Genomic DNA, 24,110 nt, shown 5'->3' on the forward strand with positions numbered 1-24,110 from the left:
ACACTCATGTTGTATTGCAAAACACAAACACTTTTGCTGCTATTGAGGTGGGATACGAATAAAGTTAGGGACAGGTTTGGACAGGTATTGTTTAAGGAAGGGTAGGAGTAAAAACAATGTATAAACATAATGCATTATAGGTATTAAATATAAAGTGGGTCCAAATGTTTTTCTATTAAATTAGACTAGCAGAGAAACATTTTCACTTGTGGTGTCAGACCTTTGGACCCCACTGCAAAGTATATGTGTATAAAGTAAACTATATGTAAATAAAGTGTTAAGTATATGTGCATGTATAATGTAAAATATATTGTTTGGTAATGTAAATCTTTGTTTATCATGTAAATAACCCTTGTTTGAATTTTGAATCCAATGGATAACACAAAGAGCAACATGTCATTAATTTGAATATCCATTGTTTAAGACATATTTAAGATATAATTATAAATACACAATTCTTATCTTTTTTGATCAATACAGTTAATTGTCATTGGCCATAATTTCAGATCTCTCTTTGCCATCTGTTTGTAATGCTGTATACTCACTATTTGCGTATATGTAAGGTTGAGTGGGCGTACATTTCCATGGACAGGTCATGAGCGGGTCACAGTGGTTTCTCTGGTTGTAAGCTAGCTTTTTCTTTTTTTTTTCTTCTCTGCTTGTCTGTTTGAATATTGTGCGTAGATTCCCTGGACTGAGCTACTTGGAAATGAAATGCAAATGTACAGATCTATTAACTATCTTTGTTCCTTGTTTCTGACGATCAAAGCTCGAAACTCATGTACAGGCTTCTTTAATGTTTGCGCAAATGGACTGAGCGTTTGAAGTGACGGAATAGAAAAGTCCCCAGCACAGCTACTGTCGCACCGATCCAAAAGGGAAGATATTAGCACATTTGTTTTTTGTTTTGACGGAAGAAATACATTTGTTCCCAAGACGAGAACAAATCCTGAAACAGTGCAAACATTGTGGAAAACCTGTTTCAAACCCTAAAACTGTGCCAACCAGTGTGGAAAATCTCATTCTAATGGGTGCATTAACATTGTTTGACTTCAGAAAATCCGGCAGCCCTTAGAAAACCCTATCCTTCACAATGTACGTCCTGCATCTCTGATAGTGATTTTGTTTATTATTGAGCTAATGTGTTGCGTGAATGTCACTTCATGAGTGTTAATGAGGTCTACACCACCCCTTAGGTACCATATGTCATCATGATACTGTTGATTTTGCAATCACGGTTTTCCTATTTTGAAAAGATTAGTGATCAAACATGTGTCCATTAAGATAATCCTAAAAGCTTTTTACACTTAATGCTGTGTTGGTCTCAAAATGTGACCGCAAATGTAATTTTGATGATTTGTAGATCTTTACGACTTCCATGGTGATTAAGTGATACATCAAATGTGTCATATTCAATTTGGATTGGCTGGTTTTGTTTTGATTTTTGTTCAAATTGGACTACTGCTAAAGCCTAATGGGAATGTTTTCTGATTTTGATAGACATACTGTAAAAATTACTCAATGTTTTCTCTAAAGAAACTGCTGTTTTAATTCAATTGAGTAGGCAGGATATGTTTTTCAAAAGCCATGTCTGTGCATAGACTAGAAAATGTGTAGTGGTTATGCGTAGACCAAGGATATTGTTTGCAGTGTGACAACATATGGTTATATTGAACATACAAGGACTGACGAGGGAAATCTCTGTTACTGGAAACACTTAAAGTAGTGACATAGTCTTTCTGGGAAATGTCTGGACATAAAATGATTTAGCAAAGTTCGTTGTTGCCCATCATTGTTGGGAGGGGAAAGAACAGTTTACTTTTCAGTGTCATATGTTACATATGGTGCACATATTACATATTATAGTAATTGATTACAATGGCAGCCAGAACACCAATGCATAATTATATGCAGCTTCACAAAATGATTACATATTAATTACTTGCAGTTCATGTGTATTACGTAGTAATACTTATGTAATTACTCTGTGATGAATACTGTAGTTGGCCACAAAGTAAATTGTTTTTGTAGCTGATTTATATTGTGTTGTCTTGTTGCATACAGCGGGATTTAGTGTTTAAGAACTGCTGAATGAAGACTTAACTGTTTCACTGCAATAAATGTAATTTTATTTAGAAAATCAGATCGGAATATCCTTATGCTGGGACAGAAGGTCTGGAAGGAATCAAAATAGGAGTCTAAGAACTGTGGTTTAGCGTTTAGCGCGCTTGTTCCTCACGCGGGACTCACAGGTCTGTTTCCAACCAGCACTCCAATATTATTCAATGAAAATTTTATTTGATCACCTTATTCTCGGTGCAAGTAATGTAATCCTATCTGTGAATAAGAGTGAATAGGATTTCATTTATCAATCATCAATTCAATTAATGACGCATGTGCTGGATAACTCACAGAGGGTGAGAAAAAACAACAAAAAAATGCTATATTTTGAAATGGCTCCTAAAGGACACAGACCCATGGGATTATGCATTTCATAGAAGAGCTACACCTCCCCCGAGGCTTCATTAAGTCTCAGAAATACCCAGACACTGTTCACACTCTGTAAATCTGCGTGCCTCACGTCACAGACCCGCTGCAGCCGCTCACCTCCCAGACCTGCCCACTCACCTTTGACACGACAAGACGTTTTTATTGTGCTGCTGCTGAAAAATTGAGTCTTTGTTTTCATGTCGAATTTCACGAGCTTAAAACGGTAACTGTTTTACATCACAGTGCCCATTTTACACATATTACATGTAAATCTCATTAGTTACATTTACACTGAGACACTTACACTTAGTCTTTGATAGTTTTTATTGTTACAGTTTTACACATTTAAGAATACTGTACGAAAACATGAAATAATGCAAACAGAAGTATGTTAAACTAATTACAACTGTCCAATGTTTGAGCTTGTCTGGGATGCTATATAGAAGTTCCCAAGTATTGCGCTTTTCACAATACACAGTTTGATGTTAATGTGTATATATATCACAATATCTCATAGTTGCATTTAGCAGATCAGAGCTGGGCGATAATGAAGTTTATATTTAGTGACAATATGTATGCTGGTTACTTGTTGACTGATTTCCTTTACTATCTGCTCCAACTTACCCTTTTGGTAATGCTTCATTTTAGTGTTTTTTTTTTGTCACACATACTACACATTACTAAAATGACTTACTATAGTATTAACAAAAGAAGTACAAGAAGCTTAAAAATACCGACACTCCAAAATGCAAATATAGTTAATTATAATTCTTTTGTAATTATTTTAAATGTAATTATACATAAATACATGGCAACCTGAACACCAACACCAACATATGTGACCAAACATTTAAAGCGCATGCAATTAACTTATCAAATTTTTTTTTTTTTAAGTATAACCCTTAAAATCTCATTTTTAACCAAAAATATGGGACATATGCATTCCAAATGTATCACACTTCAGACAAGGTGATCATTCTTATAGGAAGTGGAACTTTGGAAGAATGACTATTAGATATTCTTTATTTAATAATGCATGCATGTTTTCTTTCAGTACAGTGCACTGGAGGCGGTGTAATGATGAATTTGGGTTGTCCTGTGCTAAGTCTTGGGAAATCAACCCAGATACACGAGGGACAAGAGTTCTGGGGTAAGTGCTATTTTTCACAGGGCTTTTGGAATCAAGGGGTGTTTTAAAAAAAATCTAAATCTTCAGTAAAAGAGATGCTTCAATATGCATAGAAAATAAAAACATTCCTAGCTTTATATAGTGCCTAAATAGCAACACAGAAAATGGTTATTTTCTAATAAGAACCTATGTAAATAATAATAAGCCAGCACACAGTCACTGCGTACGAAATCCAATACTTCCCTACTATATAGGCCTAGTATGCGAAATACTACGCTAACAGAGTAGTATGTTCAAATACATAGGGCCAGATTTACTAAACAGGGCAAATTAGTGGAGAGCGCAATTCCACAAAAGCACTGATGGAAAGTTCTGCAGATGATCTACTGACGACACGGATGCCCAGATCATTTCCATAATGACCAACACAATCTACCAAGAGCAGCGCAAATTAGCGGCTAATTTAAGACGGTAAATAATGGCGGAAATACCAGTAAATTGACTAGAGCAAACCATAGTAAAATGCCTCTCATGATTCATTTAAATACTCTCTTAAATACTCTCCTCCCATAAATATTGTGTCTGAAAAGGAAACTCCTACAAATGCGTATCCAATAAGGTCAGCCGCAAAACCGCAAAACCACATTTTTCCACATATTTTCAGCGCTTTTCAGTGTCTTTAGTAAATCCTGACAGTAGTTTTTTAACGCCAAAAGAGGGTTTGAGCTGACGCAAGCTGTTACTATATCATTTGAATTACTCAGCATATCATACACTGTAAAAAAATACATTTGTGAAATATGCAGAAAAAATGGCAGCTGCCTGTCAATGTAAAAAAAAGTGCAAATAGTGAATTTATTATTTTAAATGCTGAATTTATCTCTCTCGCTATTCTTTTATGACTATTCATTAATGCATTACTATATGTAATGAATCATTTGTCCAGTAAACACACGCTTATAAATATATTTAGTCTCTTTTCATAAATATATTGTGAAGAAAAGTCATCATTTGAAAGAAAATAGCATTTTGACCTGATGGCATGACCTGTGTACTTCCCTTTAATATAATGTGGAACTTGAGGAGACAGGTGCTTTTGAGAGTCCTGTCCCACACCGAACTGAGGCAAAAATCACAAAGAAAAGTTGTAAAAGACAGAATGAATGGTCAAGCGAGTAAGGCCTTTTAAAAAGAATAGGAGAAAGTGAAAAAAATGGGAAGAGAGCGAGAGAGGGAGAAAGAGGAAAAAACCCTCCTGCGATACACAATGCTCATAGCTGGGGTTAAGTGCTAAGATTTCATCCAGTGGGACTCGGGGTCCACATTTAAGCTTTCCATGGTGCAGGGGCCACCCCAGTCATCTGACATAATCACAATGATGATATACAGGGACATTAGAACAGGGAGCCGCTGACATGCCGAACAATAGCTCCTCACAGCAGGACTGGCCTTTCTGGGCATCCAGGTGCAATCCCAGGCCGGCAAATTCCTCCTCTCCCCCCCTTCGCCTCTTATTGTGTGGCCAGAGATGCTCTTTCAGGAGTGGGATGAAGGGGGGAGAAAGAAAGAGATCAGAGGTGGGAAGAGATGAAGAAGGTAATAAGGTAAAAATAAAAGTTGTAAGGTAGAAGATTGTGAACCGCTCCTCACTAACACGGGTTTCGGTGGAGAGAAAAAGAAAAAAAAGTTCGGTTGTCGGAAACACATTACCTGATGCCAAAAAGCGAAGGGGAACAGAACAGAATAGGATCTTCTCCATCAGGTCAGTTTAGCTTTTGAAATGGAGAGAGAAAGAGAAGGAGACTCTGAGAAGGGAGTGGAAGATTCATCTGTCAACAAGAGTTTAGAGCTCTTGGGGGAAAAAAAGCATAGCCCCTGGTCTGGACGCACAGACGCTGCCCTGTGTCTGCTCACTCAAACGTGTGTCCAGCAGGGCTGACCGGGCACAGAGCTGCCCCTATTACCCACAATCCCGCGCTCCCGACAGCCTGGGCCGGCCTCAGATTTGAAAGCTTCAGTGAGCAAATCCTTGACATTGCACACATTAGAGTTTAGCCCTCTCCATGTGTGGTCCAGTTGTTGGGGTTTTTTTTTTTTTTTTTTTTTGTTAAGTAAAAATCCTTCTATTAATGGGTTAAGTAGTTACCTTGTCACCAGACACCTAAAATCCTGTTTCAAATGTGAACAATTAAAAAAAAAAAAAATGCTTTTCCGTAGTTGCTCATGAAAAATACATGCATTTGTTGACACTTTTGCAAAAAAAAAAAAAACATGTTTTACCTTGCTTCTTGTATGTTTCGCAGCAGTTTCAAAGTGAAATGCCTTGTAAGTGGCACTAAAAGCACATTCAATTCTCTCAAAAACTGATGATAAACTGATAGCTGCAGATTAGTATTGCGTATGAAAACGACGCACCACCTACGTTAAACCATATCCTAATTTTAACCAATAGGGTTAACAAAAGCAAACGTCAGAGCAAAGCGTATTTGCTCAAGCAAAAAAAATAAAAATTTTACTTTGTTTTGTTGAACCATGTTTCACTGGATTTTGATGGATAGGATACATTAGAAATCCATACACATGGTACTGGATATGTAGGCCTAATCCAAACGTTAAAATTTATTAATTTGCAAATCATGCACTATGGTAATATGTGGTAATATGTCCCTGTAATCGTAATTTGTGTGAATAGGAATAAAAGTTGTTGGTGTTATACTGTCTCTAGTGTTCATTTAAGCTGGAAACTGCAGTGAATTGTATGCACAGGCACGTTTTTGGAGTTTTGCGTCGCAAAATGTAAGTAGATGTGCGTTTTTCCAAAGGTTTAGTTTTGAAAGGTGTTGTTGATTAAATTCTGCAGAGATTCACTCTCCCAGCCACCCTTTTGGACAAATCTATCCCCTCGGAAAGAAGACGTGAATAAATTGGATAGAAAAGCTGGCAGGAATGTTGATTAATGGTTGTGGTGTCGTTCACAGAGTGGAGTCTAAATAAAGGTCTGACAGGTTGGCATCATGGCCGGGGTCGGGCCAATCCACATGCCTCCATCTTGGAGAGAAATACATTTTAATTAAAGCAAAGCATAACTCGATCCTGGAAAAGTGGAGAAAAAAAGTAGGCTATTTGCAGAAAGATTTATTCTTTGTTCACACTTAATTTTCCCCCTCACACTCTTTCACTTTTCCTTTTTGCTCTCTCCGTCCCTCCATCTCTCTCACACACTGACTGCCGACCATCTGCGTTTAACGCTTTGAGCGTATTTTCTATTTTTTAAACATCAACGACTCTGTTTTTGAGCGAAGGCTAGTGTACCTTTAAGGAAAACGTAACTGCACCGCCAACACTTGTCATATCTCCAGGCTGCATTTGTCACACAGAATAATCATAATAGCCAAGAGAGCATGTTCTTAAAGCCGTAGTTATTATGAGTAAAGCGCTGGAGAGTTCACTGGCTATGTGGTAGGTAGGACATGAGTTGTGGAGTTTTAAGCCATCCAGGGCCGTGTAGATACAACATTCCTCTACGGCTAGCCGAGCTCCCCTCTGAGCCGCGGGTGAACGCCTGCTTAAACTCAGCCTGTGACAGAATGCAAGACATGCACGCAAATTCATTCATATTTTGCGTGCCTTTCCTTTGCTCTATTTGTATATTGCTACTTGAGCATGATGGAAGAAAGAGTGTAAGACATAATGTGAAACATAAACCAAACCAAACTCTTAGTAAATAAAGATTCCGAAAGGGTGTTTTCGCAGTAATGCCATAGATGAACCGTTTTTAAAAGAACACATTTTTTTTTCTTGGTGTGTAGAACATTTTAAATAATCTAAAGAATGTTTTTACACTATAAAGAACCTTTTGTGCAATGGAAAGGTTCCATGGATAATACAGATTATTCATGGAACCATTGGTGCCCATAAAGAACCTTTATTTTTTAAGAGTGTACATGCAATGTAATATATTCTGTTTCCCTGTATATGTTCCCATGTGATATAAGCCTTTATTTTGTCTTGTCTTGTCTTGTCTTGTTTCACTAGACCCAGACTAAAACGCATGTTTGAGCTGTTTTAACTGAAAACAACTTGCACTGTCACTGTATATGTATATTGCAATATGTAAGTGCCATTGTTTTGTCTCAAGATAACACGTTTTATAATGCACATTTATAATAGTTACTTTAAGGAATAGTTCACTTCAAAATGAAAATTGTCATCACTCACTCACCCTTCAAGTTGTTTCAAACCTGTATGGATTTCTTTCTTCTGCTGAACACAAAGGAAGATATTTTGAAGAATGCCTAACAGTTGGACCCCATTGACTTCCATAGTATTTTTTTTCCTACTACAGAAGTCAATGGGGTCCATCAACTGTCTGGTTACCGACATTCTTCAAAATATCTTCCTTTGTGTTCAGCAGAAGACAAGTTTGAAACAACCTGAGGGTGAGCACATGATAACAGAATTTTCATTTTTAAGTGAAATATATATAAGGCCTAATTCTGGCTTAATCTAAGCTCTATGTGTGAAACCGGGCCTATGTTTTTAAATTTCACACCATGCATTGGCTTAAAATAAGATATCTTATTCAGAAATAAGATTCTGTCCTGGCACTTGTCATTTCTTTTTTATCTGTATGTTCATTTTTAATCTTGTAAGCTTAGAAGTTATAAGACTCATTCATACTGTTCATAAAAATGTTCGTTACTGAAATGAAGTGGTTTCCATCTTTATTTTATTCTGAGGGAGGCGGATACAAACTGAACTTGAATCCTACGCGTCTTTTGAGAAGTGTGAAAAGAAATGGTGAGGTAAAACTTATGCAGAATTTATCCCCACACAATTTTCTTTATAAAACAGATTCCTCATAAGTTGCGTCTGGAGTTTGTTTTTGTGTGAGTATCAATAGTGGCAGTGTGCTGATTCTGGATCAGTGTCGAATGTTCTTTGTGAGTAAGGATTGTTGAGGTTGGATGAAATTTGAAACAAAGTAATACACGGCGTACAGTGGCCTGGGATGCTGGGGGTGTAGCCCACATGGGAATGACGGGAGAGGAGAAGGAATGCTGAACTGGTGGAGTTGGTGGTGGGACAAACTGAATCACTTTGTATGAGGAACACAGGAGGGCAGTCTTTAGACACTAATAGCAGTCCCACATGAGGAACTACACAGTAAAGCACCTATTTCATTTAAAACACTTAAAAGTCACAATTAAAAATGCATAAATGCCACTGCATTAAATAAAATCTCACACAAATGCCTCTAGCTTTTCTGAGCCATTTTTGCAATGGCTTTTAATCAATTGTTGTGTCAGTGACTTTCAGTGTCCTAGGCGGGTAACCACAAGTGTAGTTCATCACATGAACCATGATCATGTTTGACAAACAGAAAGAGTCCAAATACTTTTTGTCTTCTTTTTGATCAGTGTATCTATTGCTTTATCAATTCGAAACCAAACAGCTGTCTTTTTGTGATGTTTTGTTTGCTTTCACTAAAATAAATATGACTTGGTTTGATATTTTGTTATCTAATGCAGTGATATTCAGACATGTTTACAGTATGTATGGTGCACAGTGTCCAAACACAACTTCAAAGAATTGCTTCAGATCGTAGCAAATCAAAGCAATACAATACAAAAGCTGATATGAGGCGAAAATGTCGAATGTTCCTGGAAACGGACTATGTTAGTGTCTGTGCTCTTTGCTGTTGCATTCTGAAGATGAATTTGTAATTTGAGATATTCAAGCTTCATCACACAGATTGGAATCAAAACTCCCACTCAGTATCCCAGTTCATTATGTATTGGGGAATGAATTATGATTGCTGAACTCTTTAGTGCATTTCATTTCTTTACAGTTATAGCAGGGACACTTTTCACATCATTGCTTTCGAAGAATATTCCGAAGACTGAAATTGGGCATTACAAATTTATTTTCTAATGTTCTTAAAGGGATAGTTCCCCCAAAGTTTTTAATTCTGTCATCAATTACTCACACTGTTTCAAACCCGTAAGACTTTCGTTCATCTTCGGAACACAAATGAAGATTTATTTCAATGAAATCTGAGAGATTTCTGTCTCTCCATTGACATATAGGCAACTACCACTTTGACGCTTCAATAAGTTCATAAAGAGATCGCAAAACTAAACCATATGAATTGAGCCAAATTTTCTGAAGAGACACGATCGCTTTAAATGATGAACCGATTTAATTTAGAACAAGCTGTGAGAACAAGCAGTGTGTGACTTGATGAATGTTTATATGTGAATAAAAGCCTAAAGTCAGTCTGTTCATCGTATAAAGCGATTGTGTCTCTTCAGAAAATGTGGACTAAACTGCTCAATTCATATGGATTAATTTTACGATCTCTTTGGCATTTTTGAAGCGTCAAATCATGCATAGCTGTCAATGGAGGGACAGAAGTTAGATTCGGAACGACATGAGGGCGAGCAATTAATGATATAATTTTTTTATTTTTGGGTGAACTATCCCTTTAATAGGTGCATACATTTTAATGCATTATAGGGCGTTTTAACTGGATAAGCACATTTTATCCATTTACATTCTTGGTATGATCTTAAACTAAAACAAGAGTGGTCGTTTTGAGTAAACTGGTTATCTCTGGGTTTTCTTCAGGAAGAGGTTGCATTCTCTTCAAAGCAGTAGAAATCTATCTATCTCTGCTCTTTAGAGGAAGTGAGCGCCAGAGAGTGAGGTGTTTGCATGTGTGTAGTTTGGCCAGAGCAGCAGCTGATTAATCTTGCTGTCACACGCACACTGCCTCAGATCGACTGCCTAATAAAACTCATAAACAGGTAAATAAGCAGCCCAGCTCAAGTCTTAATCCCAGCTGCGCATAAGCAACGAGAGGCAGTCTTCAGCTTAAACGAGGGACAATAAGAGTGATTTACCACTGCGAGAGTGTGTGTTTGAGTCTGTGTGTGTTGGTGTCTTTGTGTGAGTGTGTTTGAGGGCATGTCTCACTGGTATTTGCATTGGTTTGGTATTCTTTGTGTTCGTTACATATTTGTCAACTGTCATGACGTTCCCTCACAAGCTCACGTGCATGGGTTTCTCGGTTGTGAAAGCTCTTTAACGACTGCAAACTGCTTCTTTTTTTTCTTTTTTTATTCCCCAAACAAAATTTGAGAAATGGAGAAAACGTAAGTTCTGCCTCCCTAAATAACCACAAGGCCTTCTTCAACGGTACACAATTTCACCATTTTTTTTATTTATACTACACCTTCACATGCTTGACCTAATAATGTTTTAGCTCCTGTCATGACTCTGGGGCCTCCATGTATGCAAAAGCATAAATGTGTTGATTTTGCTGGGACGTCTGGTGAGGAGATGGTCCTAATCAAAAGGAAACTATGCACAGTCACTCCAGGAAGGGCTGATGAGAAAGAGGAGGGGAACACTGAGAGGTCTTTCACTGAAACCTGCTCTCTTCCATTTATGAGCCACTCAGGCAGTCCCATCTGCAAGTCAAAGTCAACACTCAGCCTGAGCAATGAATTCATTAGGGGGACTTTGATTTTTGGTTAGTGTTTAAATTAATTAATGTTGCCATTCATACGTCAGACATTTAACCAACCCCCTCTGCCAAGCCTTGCTATGTTATAGATAGCCTATAATAAGTGTAGGCTATACATGTGTGTAGTTTAGTGTGTATCTATAAATAAAAATTAACAGGTTTGGAAGGGTTTCAAGAACATTAATTGCTGAGTTGTTTAATTAAACCCGCTGTGCACAGAAAGGCAGCAATTTTACCTCATGAAAAGTAAACTTGGTAACGCTTTATTTTACAGTGTCATTGTTACATAGGTTACATGTACTTACCATAGTAATAACAGTAAATTATGCATAATTACATGCAACCAACACTCAACCAAACCCTAATCCTACACTAACACTATAAGTACGTTGTTAATTAATATTACTGAGTAGGCCTAAATATATAATTACGCTGTAACAATGACACCTTAAAATGAAGGGTTACACTTTATTTTAAGGTGTCATTGTAACAGTGTAATTATATATTTAAGTACTGAGTAATATTAAGCAACTACATTACTAGGTAGGATTAGGATTTGGTGGAGGGTTAGTTGCATGTAATTATGTACATGTAGGCTACCATATGTAACAAGGACACTGTAAAAAATAAACTGTTACCCTTTATTCATAAAAGCTAATATTGTGTAGATGTGTCTCTTATTTTCTGCTAGAGTGGCACATCTGAGTTGATATCGCCGATTCATGGCAAAATGTGTTTAATCGATCAAGCTTTGCGAGTTGTGTGAGTGAGTGCGCTTAGATTTTCAAACATCATGTGTCCCGTCACGCACCATTGACAGACGCAGTTTATTCCCGAGACTTCTGCTGATGCCCTTCAGCCATTTACCCCGTGTGTACTATTGAGCAAAAACAGAATGTTATTGAACACACAGCTCTTAAATGTAATAAATGATTAATTAACCTTTTCATTTAGCCCTGGTCATCAGAATACCACAGTAAAGGCCCTGGGGGAATATTGAAAATTGTCACATGACACAATCGCGCTGGCTCTCGTGGACATCTTTTTTTTTTTTTAAATAAAGATAGATTGCATACAACAATATTTTAAGTGTGTCTTTAATTGATTTATGTTGATATAATGATTAAAAAAAAAATAAGGTAACACTTTATTTTAAGGTAACGTAGTTACACGTTACTACATGTAGCCTAATTATTATAGTAATAACAGTAAATGATCTATTATTACAAGTAACTGACCCTAAAACAAAACCCAACCCCAACCGTAACTCCCTAGTATGTAGTTAATTAATATTAGGCTACTCCGTTCTTATTTTACGTCACCTTAAAATAAAGCGTAACCAAAAATAATGATGCCTAAACAAAGACCATAGCATAGCCACTAGAGTTTGTATGGGATTCGCATCGATCTAATTTTACTGACATGTAAGAACTGCATGTGTTTTTGTTGAATTCGATTGTAACATCATAAAAAAAAATTATAGCAGAATTATTAGAAAGTGCAACGAATTCATAATTTGAAATGGCTATGTTGAATACTCTTTACTTCAGGCTGAAGAAAAAACATTAAGTTAAATTAAATTAACATAAAAAAAAAAAAAGGAATGAACAGATAGGATAGGTATATTATTATTGATCGGTGTTATTAAATTAATGTATTTGTATTCAAACATTTATATTAATTTAAATGTATTTAATAATAATAATAATAAATAAATAAATAAATAATATGTGTATATATATATATATATATATATATATATATATATATATATAAATATTTGTTTATTTGTTTATTATTGTTGTAAAAATCCCATAAAAATCCCATTTGTGTCAGTACAATGTCTGCACACCTGCACTGACCCAAGCGTATCAAGAGACCAGAAATCAGATCATTTGATCATCTTCCTGTTTGCCGATATCTGAGCACATATTTGGGATGTAAAGAGACTGTGGTGTTCCCGCAGACAGAGTGATTGATCACATCATATTAGGGGTCGTTTCTGCACGGGGTAATTTTCTTTTGCTTGCCTCGGGCGATCCTCACATGTGCGTTTCCATGAAGTCTCCAGACTCCGTCTCTTTTCATCTGCAGGGATGACAACAATAACAACGACAACATCGAAATTTACCTTTCCGAGACGGGATTTTGACAGGAAAAGCACTTAACGCAATTTCCTCCAGCGCAATTAATCACAAGCGGTTATGAAGATGCGTGATGAAAGCGGGCGAATCATTGCAGCATAATTAATGTAACATGCCATATGCCGCTTACTCAAGTCAAGACTTGTGGTTATATGTATCATATGCATGGGGCTGTGCTCTATTTTACAGCTGTTACACTGTTGTTAAATTAAAGCACTGTTATTATGCAAACAAAATCATTGTAGCCTATTATTTAATTTGACTCTTTAAAACACCTCTGCACTGACAGACTACAGGCATGAAAATGCTTATTTTGATAATTGTTGTGCGGAATGACATTTCTGTAAGCGCTTATCAATTTTACAAACATTTCAGTTTTGAAAACATAGCTAAAAATCTTTTTTAACTCCCAATAAATGATTGCATTAGTTTATGTATTTGTATGAGATGTGTAGCCTACATTATTGTATATGTGCAGAAAATGTGTTTGCAGTTCATATGTGGATTATTTTGTGATATATGTTGTGTTTGACGATGTTTGTATAGGTTAAATGTCTTTGGTAATGCTGTACTGTAATGTGTTTGTAGGTTATGTTGTATGTGTTGGGATTTTGAGATAATCTGTTGGAAGGTTATGTATGGATCAGGTTATATTGCATGTTTAGATCCTGTTTGTAGGTTGTGTGTGCATTAACCGTGGCGCCCGTATAGTCCTTCGCTTTGAACGAGGACGGACAACGGAGGAAAAAAGTCTGTCTAGGATTAGTGGTCAGATTTCCTATTTCCCATACACTCCCAAGGTCTTGAACCCAATTAATGGCTAATAATTACCCAGGGAACTTAACTGTAGGTAGTTGCTCTCGCGGTTTCATTAGCTGTGAAGCGCCTTACGTTATAAGGGCAATCCAAATGCGCGCGATGGAATATATATATATATATATATATATATATATATATATATATATATATATATATATATATATATATATATATATATATATATATGTGTATATATATTTATATGTATGTGTATATATATATATATATATATATATATATATATATATATATATATATATATATATATATATATTATAGCCTATATATTTAAATCACTTGCAATCTGTAAAACAGCTTTTGTAAGTGTTCGACATGCGCATGCTTGTTTTCACTGTTTACGCTGCCTCACCTCTCCATTCTCAAAGTGTTTACGGCAACCACCACTATTGCCTTCTTTGATCATGTTTTGTTACTACAGCCATTGAGTACCTTTGCCAATTTTCTGATTTCCCTCTTTCCTTCACACACACACACACACACACACGCGCGCATACACACACACTGTTCGTGTACAATGGAGAGAGTGAGGGAACTTGCCCGAAGCCCCGTCATCATGAAGTTGTGTTTACTTTGCCATTACATCCACTGTATTAGCATGTAAAGATCAGAGCGCAGGCGTAGTTGTCGCAACAAGTGGGTTTTTTCCCCCGTGTGTTCCGACTGTGGCCACTGCTGGCTGGATATCATTTCACATATTGAGTGTGGTGAGATCCTATCAGTGCGTAACACATAAGCCGAGCCCTTTCCTACCATGAATAAAGATTTGGTTTCATTTGCTTTCGACGAACGTATAGCAATAACAACAGAGACTTATCTCATCCATCTAATTCTAATCAGTTTTATTTATAACGGTTAAACATTATTATTATTTGTATTAGCCTAATAGTATTGAATTATTTTATGTTTTTACTTGTTGTTATTTCCACTATTGTTTTTATCATTAGCTGGCTATTAATAGTAGTTATAATTTTTGTTCAAATAAATGTATGGTAAAATTAAACAATGTGTGCCGATTAATGACGGTATAAATTGTTGCAGTCTGTTGTACCCAAAAGTACACTGTATTATTATTTTTTCTGACTTAAAAAAAAAAAAAAAAAGTACAATCAACTTGGATCGAAGTCATTTCAACTTAAATTAAATTAAGCTGAGTTGAATAAAAAGTTATTTTTGATGAGTTAAAGCTATGTAAAAACATATGTTGTCATAACTTATTGATCATATATAAAATGAACAATAAAAAAAATAAAAATAACTTCCTAATTTGTTAAAATTACTTTTTGTAAGTTTAACCCAAAATATTGAATCAAAACACTTTACATTTTGAAGTCTTATTAGAATTAATTAGACTGAACACAATGACAGCGAGACAATGGTGCCTGTATACATATTTTATTTGACTTGGTGAAGTTAATAAAAATACACGTACAACTATATATATATATATATATATATATATATATATATATATATATAGGCTAGTTGACAAACCTCTTGAATGCTGTCCTTAACTAATTAAGGTGACACAAACTCTGTGACTGGCATCAGTTCTCAGTGTGGATGTTCCTGAGGCCTGGTTTGCAGAACACCTCTCTTCCGGGGTCTGGGCCAGCATCCCTCCCTTCCTGTGCTAAACCACAGGAAAATGGCAACAATCTGGAAAGAAAATAGTCCAAATGCGTGGTTACAGCCATCACGTTTCCAGGAGCTTGTAAAAAGGCAGACGTTTAAATGACGCAGAAAACTATTCCCCAATGAGCTAGTGATGAGGAGCAACACTTTTCTTTACAAGTGTAATTACAGTTAAATGCCTTTACAAAGGTGTTGCTCCGTATATGAAAAAAAGTCCAGCCCAATGTGTGAGAGAGATTTTCATTTGAATTATTGTGTATAGCAAGCTCTTCCTAAAGAAAAAAATGTAACATTTTTATATATAGATCTGTGTATCAATTCATCTTTGTTCGCTCTAAAATAAAACAACAGTTACGTTTTATGAGCTAAATGATATAAAGATGAATAATTCATCTTTATAGCATAATTAATAATTAAACACAATAATGTCACTTTTTTAATAGCCTGCACCTGTACATCTCGTGATCAAATATAATTTGTGTAATTAAGAAAAAGCATTGTTTAAAGAAATTATCTCCGAATTTTTGTATCTCACATATCCAACTGAATGGCAATACATGTTTCGTATCGTATCATATGTCTTGACAAGAGAAGGTTTTACCGATAAAACATTTAATATGGAGTCAATCAATAAACCAATAAATGTCATTCGTCAGTGGGGGCTTAGTAACAAGATCTCTTCTTCCTTCAGAGCAGGTAACGGCAGGTTTAATATATGTAAAAGTGTTTAAAGCACTGTGCCTTGTTAGTCCATCTAAACCTCTTCAACACGCCAAAAGCAGATGAGCCAAATAAGGTGCACAATTATTATTTCAATAATGAATGAAATAGGCTCTGGAGTTTGTTTGCACAAAATCAAAAGCCTATCCACCGATAATTACGCATACATAAACGTTACGCGCCTCATTCGGCCTAAAACATTTATTTGAGAAAAAGCATTGTTTTAGATATGTTTCACAATATGCTTATTGTGAAAAATCATATTTATTGGTTTTAATACGGAAGCTGCTCGGACCTCTATATCCTCTTTATCCAATATCTTCATAAAAGCATAAAAGAGTAACCTATATCAAGCATGTAGTTTGGGAATGACATCAACGGAAAAAGACTGACAGCGACCCTCAAAGTTAGTGGACATGCATGACTGTTAATGGCTGCTTTAAATGTCTTTAAGACACCTGCGCGAGCTCTCGAGCTCCCACGGGATCTCGTGACAAAACGACACCCGTTTTACTGCAGAATGCTCTTCTAACTACAAAGAGAAATAATAAATAAAAACTGTCAGGTTATTTCCAAAGCAATTGAGAAATAATAATAATAATAATAATAAAGAATTACAATAGATTGTGGCAAAAACCGGCAGCCTGGATTATATAATTTTTAATAATGCAAAACGCACAATAATGAAAATATTTAGGCTATTGAGTTTTCAATCCGGATCATTTCCGACACTACCTTTCCGCATCATACCGACTCCTATCCTTTGATGTGTCTATAGCAGGATCTATATTAAGTGCCAAATGCAGAAAATGTTGAGCCTGCTATGAGGCTTGATTCTGACAGCACGCCTGTCTTACAATGATCATTAAAATGCAATGATTGTGCACATGCAGGTTAGATGTGTGTCTATACGTAAAACAAATAATTCAACAGAATCATACTTACATGAGTGAATCGGTTGCCTTGTCGGTCCCTGCTTGCTTTACCTGCACATAAACTGCCACGAATTTGTACATACCAAATATTGATGTACAAAACCTAATCGAGACCTAAAACCCAAACAAGACCCAGAATGCATTGTTTCAAGAGAGAGTTTATATGAATATACCATCTCAGTGCGGATCCCACGCATGCACTCATACATACAGTATTTCTACTCTTTTAACATTACACACATACACACACACACACACACACACACACACACACTCTCTCTCTCTCGCTCGCTCTCTCTCTCTCACACACACATGCACGCACGCACGCGGGAGCTTCTGGCCGTCTGGAGTCTAGCGCGCGGAGACTCGGGTGGCTCTCAATAGCAACATTGAAACTGAACACACCTTTTACCTATTTATAGAACGCACCTAAATTAATAATGTTAATAGTTTTTTTATTTATTTAAATATGAGGCACTCACCAATGTTCTTACATCCACATCAGGTACAGAGACCTTCACAATAAATTACTATTACAAAATAAGTAATATGCCCAGAGAACGTCCATATAATTGAATTTTCTGAACAACATGAATACTACTACTATACGTAAATAATTTATTTTATGAAAGAATATGCTTCATATAATTACATATCTTGCAACGATATTTTCATGCTTTAAAATCGTCGGGTGCATGAAATGTTCGTGATCACCTTGCGTATGAGGGCTGCGACCTTGACCCCATCCAGGATTCAATGTCCAGTGTCGTACCGAATTCCGCAGGTCCCTGAAAAATAGCACTTATTCCTCCTCAGGAGCTCAAGAAGGGGAGGTGGGGGGCGATCCGAGATGTTGCGGAGCGAGTGGAGGAGGAGGGAAAGAGATAAGTGATCTAAAGGAGACACGATAGGACAAAAAGTGATGATGATGAATACATTGGAAAGTTTTTGGCCCTGACGAGGGTGTCAGATTGAATGGCCTGTGCGCATGTGCGAAGGTGTCCAAACTGACAATGCTCGTGAGATGAAGATAGCGCTGCTGCTGCTTCTGAGCTCAAGGAGGACGCGAGGAATCTACAAGCCGACAAGATGAGATCCAAGGCGAGGGCGAGAAAACTGGCCAAAAGTAGGTCCTTCTTGCGCTTCTTTCGCTCCTGAGCGGCCGCGCGGTACTTTGAACCCTTGCGCACATCACCAAAGTGTCATTTTCATTGATCAGTTCCTGCTGAGAGCGTGTCTTTGTCCGGTGCGTTTGTTTTTCAGCTCTCAATTGCATTGAAATCGCTCAAACTCTCCGTGATCCGCGCGTAACCAGATGCTGCCGTAGCGTGCTTGTTCAGAAGTTTCGTTTGTGATGGTGCTTTGGCTGAAATGGTCAGGAGAGCGTTTCCATGGCCGTGCTGTTTCCCTCTCGTGTTTTAGCGAAGTCGAGAAACCGTAGAGAATTGTTACACGAAAGTTAGCGGAGAGTTGTCGAAAGGGATAGTAACTTTTTTTTTATTGAGTGGTTCCAGGTCTTGTGAAATCATATTCCTGCTTGTTGAAATAGTGGGCGCTGTAGCACTGCTCATGGACCCCAGGACGCACAGACTTGAGTGTGGAGATCTCCAGGGTTTTTCTGCCTGCACGCTGGATGCCACGGAAGAAGGAATATGAAACGAAAACGGACAATTCTTCCGATAATCTAAAATTAGGAGGTTGCTTTAGGAATCCTTGTCCTCTGGGGTCTGTTGCGGCTCGGCAATGGCAAATCAATAATGCATATAGGCTATGGCGTATTGAAGAAAATAGAGTCGGCTCTTTTCTGGACTCGAGGAAAAGTGTGTAAATCTCCTCTGGACTCGGCACGATGTCTTTGCTTATTGTTTGTTTGGCTTTCTTTTGTATTCCGACTTGTTTGTAATAGGTAGGATTTTACCGTCAAACTGTGTTCTTACATTGAGTGCCCGTAAAACTTTTGCATGCGACCATAGCATTCAGTGCACAGTTTATTAGAAAAAGGCTTCATTACAACATTAAATGGCAACAGGATTTAAAAAGTTTATTAATGAAGTATAATGTTACGAAGATATGTTTCCGGAGGAAAATGATAAATAAAAACGAATTTATTTTTAACTGAAGATAGCCTGAACTATAGTCGTATGAAACAAATGCAACATTGAGCAGTTTTGTAAAATGTTCACCTTAAATGTTTCAACGACGTTTATGAAAATATGAAGACATTTTGGTATCTAAACATATGCAGTAAAGCCCGCGTGGGCCTGATGACCTGTTGATTCATATTGCCGGGAGAACAGCATACTACTCAGTTTGTTTTGGGACAGAAATGTGGGCCTCGGTATTTTCTCATGCACACTTCCAGACTTCTGTAGCGCACGAGACTTGTTTTGCGATGACTCACGAGAATCGCTATTAACGTGCTATCGTGTTTTGTTGTTGGCCATTCAAAATTAATTGGGTTTTGTGTTTGGAGGTCAGTATAGTGACACGACAACTCTCTTGAGTGTTCACTATAGCCTATCAGACCTTCTTTTATTTACATTTCAAGGTATTTATTGTGCATTTCTCTGAGATATTATAGTTTCGTTTTTGTGTTTGAGGGCCTGATCTCAATTTCTAAAGCAAGCGCTTATTAAAGATTACTGATATGGCGTAGGCTATTCTTGTGCTTTCCTTATTTCATTTATAACTTATTTCATTTCGTTTCTTTGAATAGCTCATCAGTGTTCTGCTCTTCCAGATTTATATTCGACAGATTTACTTTATGACTGCATTCAATCTGTGTGCGATATCACTGAGTTATGATGTTTATTAGAGTCTACGGGCTCCCGCGTTCACATTAAGCTCAGTTGCTCACGAATGCATAAAGATATAATAGGCCTACATTTTCAAATTGATTTGCATTCATTTTAATTGAAATGACAAAGAGACTATACAGAGGATAAAACAATGTGTATTATTATTATTATTATTATAGCATAATGCATTATTCTTTAAATGTAACCTACATTGTTTTTCCCCATATATTATTTTTTAAACATATGTCCAAAATATATATTTTTTTAAACGCAAGTAATGTAATATTAATACATTGCAAAATTATTATTATTTTTGTAGGCCTAACTCAAGAGTTTGCCGTCTCGTCAGTATCAAAAGAAATAGCAGGTATTGCCGAGAAGCTTCTTAAAGACTATACGTTTTTAAAAGACACCGACGGTCATTGCTTTTAATTATTTCTCATACCTCAGTGCAATCAAATGTCATATCCATAATTATGTTTAATTAAACGATATTATAACAGGTTAACGTGCGATCCGAGTAAGGCACAACCCCCCATCTGGCGACTGGATCATCTGCTATTAGTGAACGAATCAAGTGGCCATAAACGCAGGTATTACAAGAGCTTGATTCATAATATTAGGCCATTCATTCATTTTCGACGAGCGTTTAATGCTTTATAATTTAACATGAATAATCTGTGGTTTTATTTACAAACACTTAGTACAAGCTCTGCCTTTGCTATATTATTGTACGATATTTAAGTTTCACAGCGAAATTAGTTTGTTCTGGCGCCCAGGTATATTCGCCCGATACAGTCTCTCTCTCTCTCTCTCTCTCTCTCTCTCTCTCTCTCTCTCTCTCTCTCTCTCTCTCTCTCTCTCTCTCTCTCTGTGTAATTTATTTGAACCATTAGTAACCGTTTTGCAATGGTAAAATCATATTTAAATTTAAATTGAATTGTAATGTTAGGGGAAAAATATTGTGTAATTTGTGTAATATATTTATAATAATATTGGAAACAAATATGAATTATTTTTAAACCATCTACAGTTGGAGTTATATGTCTAATCAATAATGAACTCAAGCGAGGCCTTGCTCTGTCACGAAAAACAATGTTGAAAGAGTAGTTTTCTGGGTTCGAGCGACATATGCATTCATTCATTCATTAATAATTTCAGTCGGATCCGACTCTTGGTGATTCTATAGGCCATCTCCCGCCATGCACGAGACGAGACTGTCCATGAATTTTATTGTCGATGATTTTTCCGGGGCCATGTATATTTATAGGCTATGCATACAGGCTAATTGACGTCACTGAAGAAAAAAAAAGGGTCGGAACCCTCATAATTGGTCATTAAAATATGCCACACAGAGATATATAAAATATGCATATTTTTTTACGATACAATATTTATTTATTTATTTAGCACATTGCAAACATATTTAATTTTCTAATATACTTGTAATATTACTTATTATTTATACTTTGTTTTAATCTTATAACATGGGCAACATTTCTCAAACTTTTTTTTTCTTTTTCTCTCTTTAACTGAAATGTGGGCTTTTTTTTTGTTGCTGTTTACATTGATGCTGTCCTTGAAGAGAAAAGTTGCACATAGAAATAAAATAGCAATGGATAACAAATCAAAAAGTTCTTGTGCAGCATATGTTGTTTTGACAAGACATAATAAAATCAAGCCATAACACTGTAAAGCAACAATAGAAGCTGTGTGTGATGTCTTGCTAGAAGACACAGCCTGTCAGCACTCAAAACTGGGCTTTTACTGGCAAAATGGCTGACATTTCGCTTCAAGCTAGTGTGACTGTGTATATGTGCACAATATGCTTTCACACATGAGAGCTGGAGTACAGATTAATGGTGCATGAGCCATTAGAGATGTATTACTCCTCGCGTGCAAGTGTGTGTTTGATAAGAAGCTCTTGTTAAAAGCCATATGAAAGTGCCAGTTAGACTGGAAGAATTGTGAGAAAAATCATTAAATGTGTGCGTGTGCAATACATAAGTGTGTGAGTTCATAAAACACACACACACACACACGCACGCACACAGGTGAGTAACCGTAATGAAACCAGTTTGTTTTGTATTTGATAATGTTACAATCATCTTGCGCATAGAATGCATGCATACACACATCTGTCCTCAATGGCAGCCTGTAGGGCAGCTTTTGACCAGACGGCCTGCTTAGTTAACCCCAATCTTGAGAGAGAGGAAAGGTTGATGGGTGGCTTATGGAACACAGGCAGAGCTGGCCCTGTTTCCCGTCGAGAGCGCATGCCCACCTGAGCTCAGCTCACCGCGTGAATCGCCCTGTGCTTCCCAAAGGTGAGGCAGCTCCATCTCAACCTTGCTCACATTTGTCACACGTCATTCATTCTACTTCGTTTTTTTTCTTTTTACTGTACTGCGCTGTTATTGTTCGCTTGTGGCACCTCTTTATGACATCACAGTGACTCGCTGGTGGGAGGGCCTTTCACGCGTGTGTCTAAACACTGTTTCAGCTGTCCTCTGCCGCACTGGAACCGCACACCCTTTTTTTTTCTTTTTCCTTTTTCGTTCACCCAATTGTAGGAAAAGTCTAAGCCTATCACTTGACTGTGTTTTGGCAGTCATGCGCATACCTTAAGGATGACTTTAGTGTCTTGCTGTGTTTCCTCCCAGCATAACGCATTTTATTTTGTTTCTCAAGCCTTGTTTTTTAAGAAAAAAAATAGGATTTTTAAGAACAGGCCCTCATGCTGTGGAGCAGAGAAGGGTGCAGCGGGCAGAAGGGGAAAGACAGCCATTACAGAACTGTTAAAGCCATGTCTGAGAGAGAGAGAGACGTGCTTATCATGTTACAGCCCAGGCTGTCTGCAACTCCTTGGCCGTAGAAGTGTGTTTTTTAAGGTGTTTGGGTGAATTGCAGCTTATTATTCTTTCTTGCTATGCATGTTGTCTTGTATTTGCCATTGAACTCTAAAGTTATCATTTATTTTCGATAGTTAAATTGCTGAAAATATTTTCATTGACTTTTTTGTAATTATATCTTTTAGTCCATTTGGAATTATTCTATATTTTTATTACGGGTGTAGCAATATATCGTGTCACAATAAATCGCAATACAAAAATGCAACAATATGTATCGTGGATAGTTCACCCGAAATAAAAATTACTGTGAAAAGAGTTTTAGTGTCAATACTACATTAAACTACTATATATAATGTTACATATAATGTATAATAATACAATGGGGGAATATCTGTGGGTCCTGATAATGCCAAATGTCTGATGTTACCAGTAAAAAGTGGCCTACATTATTTTAAATATATCGGGTCAGTGAAAGAGTGCAAGCATATTAGTCTAAAATAATTCTGTATTTTCAGCTTCAGAATCATGAATATTTTTTCTACTGTCCTGTGCATTGGGTTATCAGCAATCAAATTTAGCATTTTAATCAACGGTACATTTTTTGTTAACCTTTTATCATATGTCTTGGAGTTGCAATAATATTGTATCGTGAGGTCAGTATTGTGATATGTATCGAATCGTGACATGAGGGTATCGTTACATCCCTAATTTTTATTAGATAATTATTATATTTATTTTAGTTTAGCAATGTTTGCTTGAATTTAATACAGTAAATATACACTAAAAATGCTGGGTTAAAATCAAGCATTGCTGGGTTACTTGGCAACCCATTGCTTTCTTTTTTGACAGTGCTGTTCAAACAACCTCATATTAAAGGTTATTCATTTTAATGCAATCTGTTATATATATTTATGACAGGGACAGTTTATATGTAATATTTGTTTTTCAATGGCAAGCCAGTCTTTGACCATCACAAAGTACTCAGTTTGTTTTAAAGGTTTTAGGAAATGCAAGATCAGCCTCAGGGAACTGGCGTCTG

At 36.7% G+C, this 24,110-nt stretch overlaps 1 protein-coding gene across 12 annotated transcripts in view; it reads left to right on the forward strand.

Moving 5' to 3' along the window:
• Positions 1-3,551: 3,551 nt before the first annotated feature.
• prdm16 (PR domain containing 16) overlaps positions 3,552-24,110 on the forward strand; it is a gene marked incomplete at its 5' end in the record, with an annotated part of 246,373 nt that continues 225,814 nt past the window's right edge. For 7 of the 12 annotated variants that reach the window (XM_084390313.1, XM_084390316.1, XM_084390319.1 and 4 more), the window contains one exon: positions 18,974-19,241. In XM_084390313.1, coding sequence (XP_084246439.1) covers positions 19,055-19,241 — 187 coding nt within the window. Of the gene's footprint in view, positions 3,641-18,210; positions 18,548-18,973; positions 19,242-24,110 lie in introns of those variants that run through there. The other 5 variants (XM_084390325.1, XM_084390326.1, XM_084390314.1 and 2 more) reach the window with 2 other exon arrangements.

Source organism: Rutilus rutilus, assembly GCF_951802725.1.
Source record: "Rutilus rutilus genome assembly, chromosome: 19".
Classification (NCBI taxonomy): Eukaryota; Metazoa; Chordata; class Actinopteri; order Cypriniformes; family Leuciscidae; genus Rutilus; species Rutilus rutilus.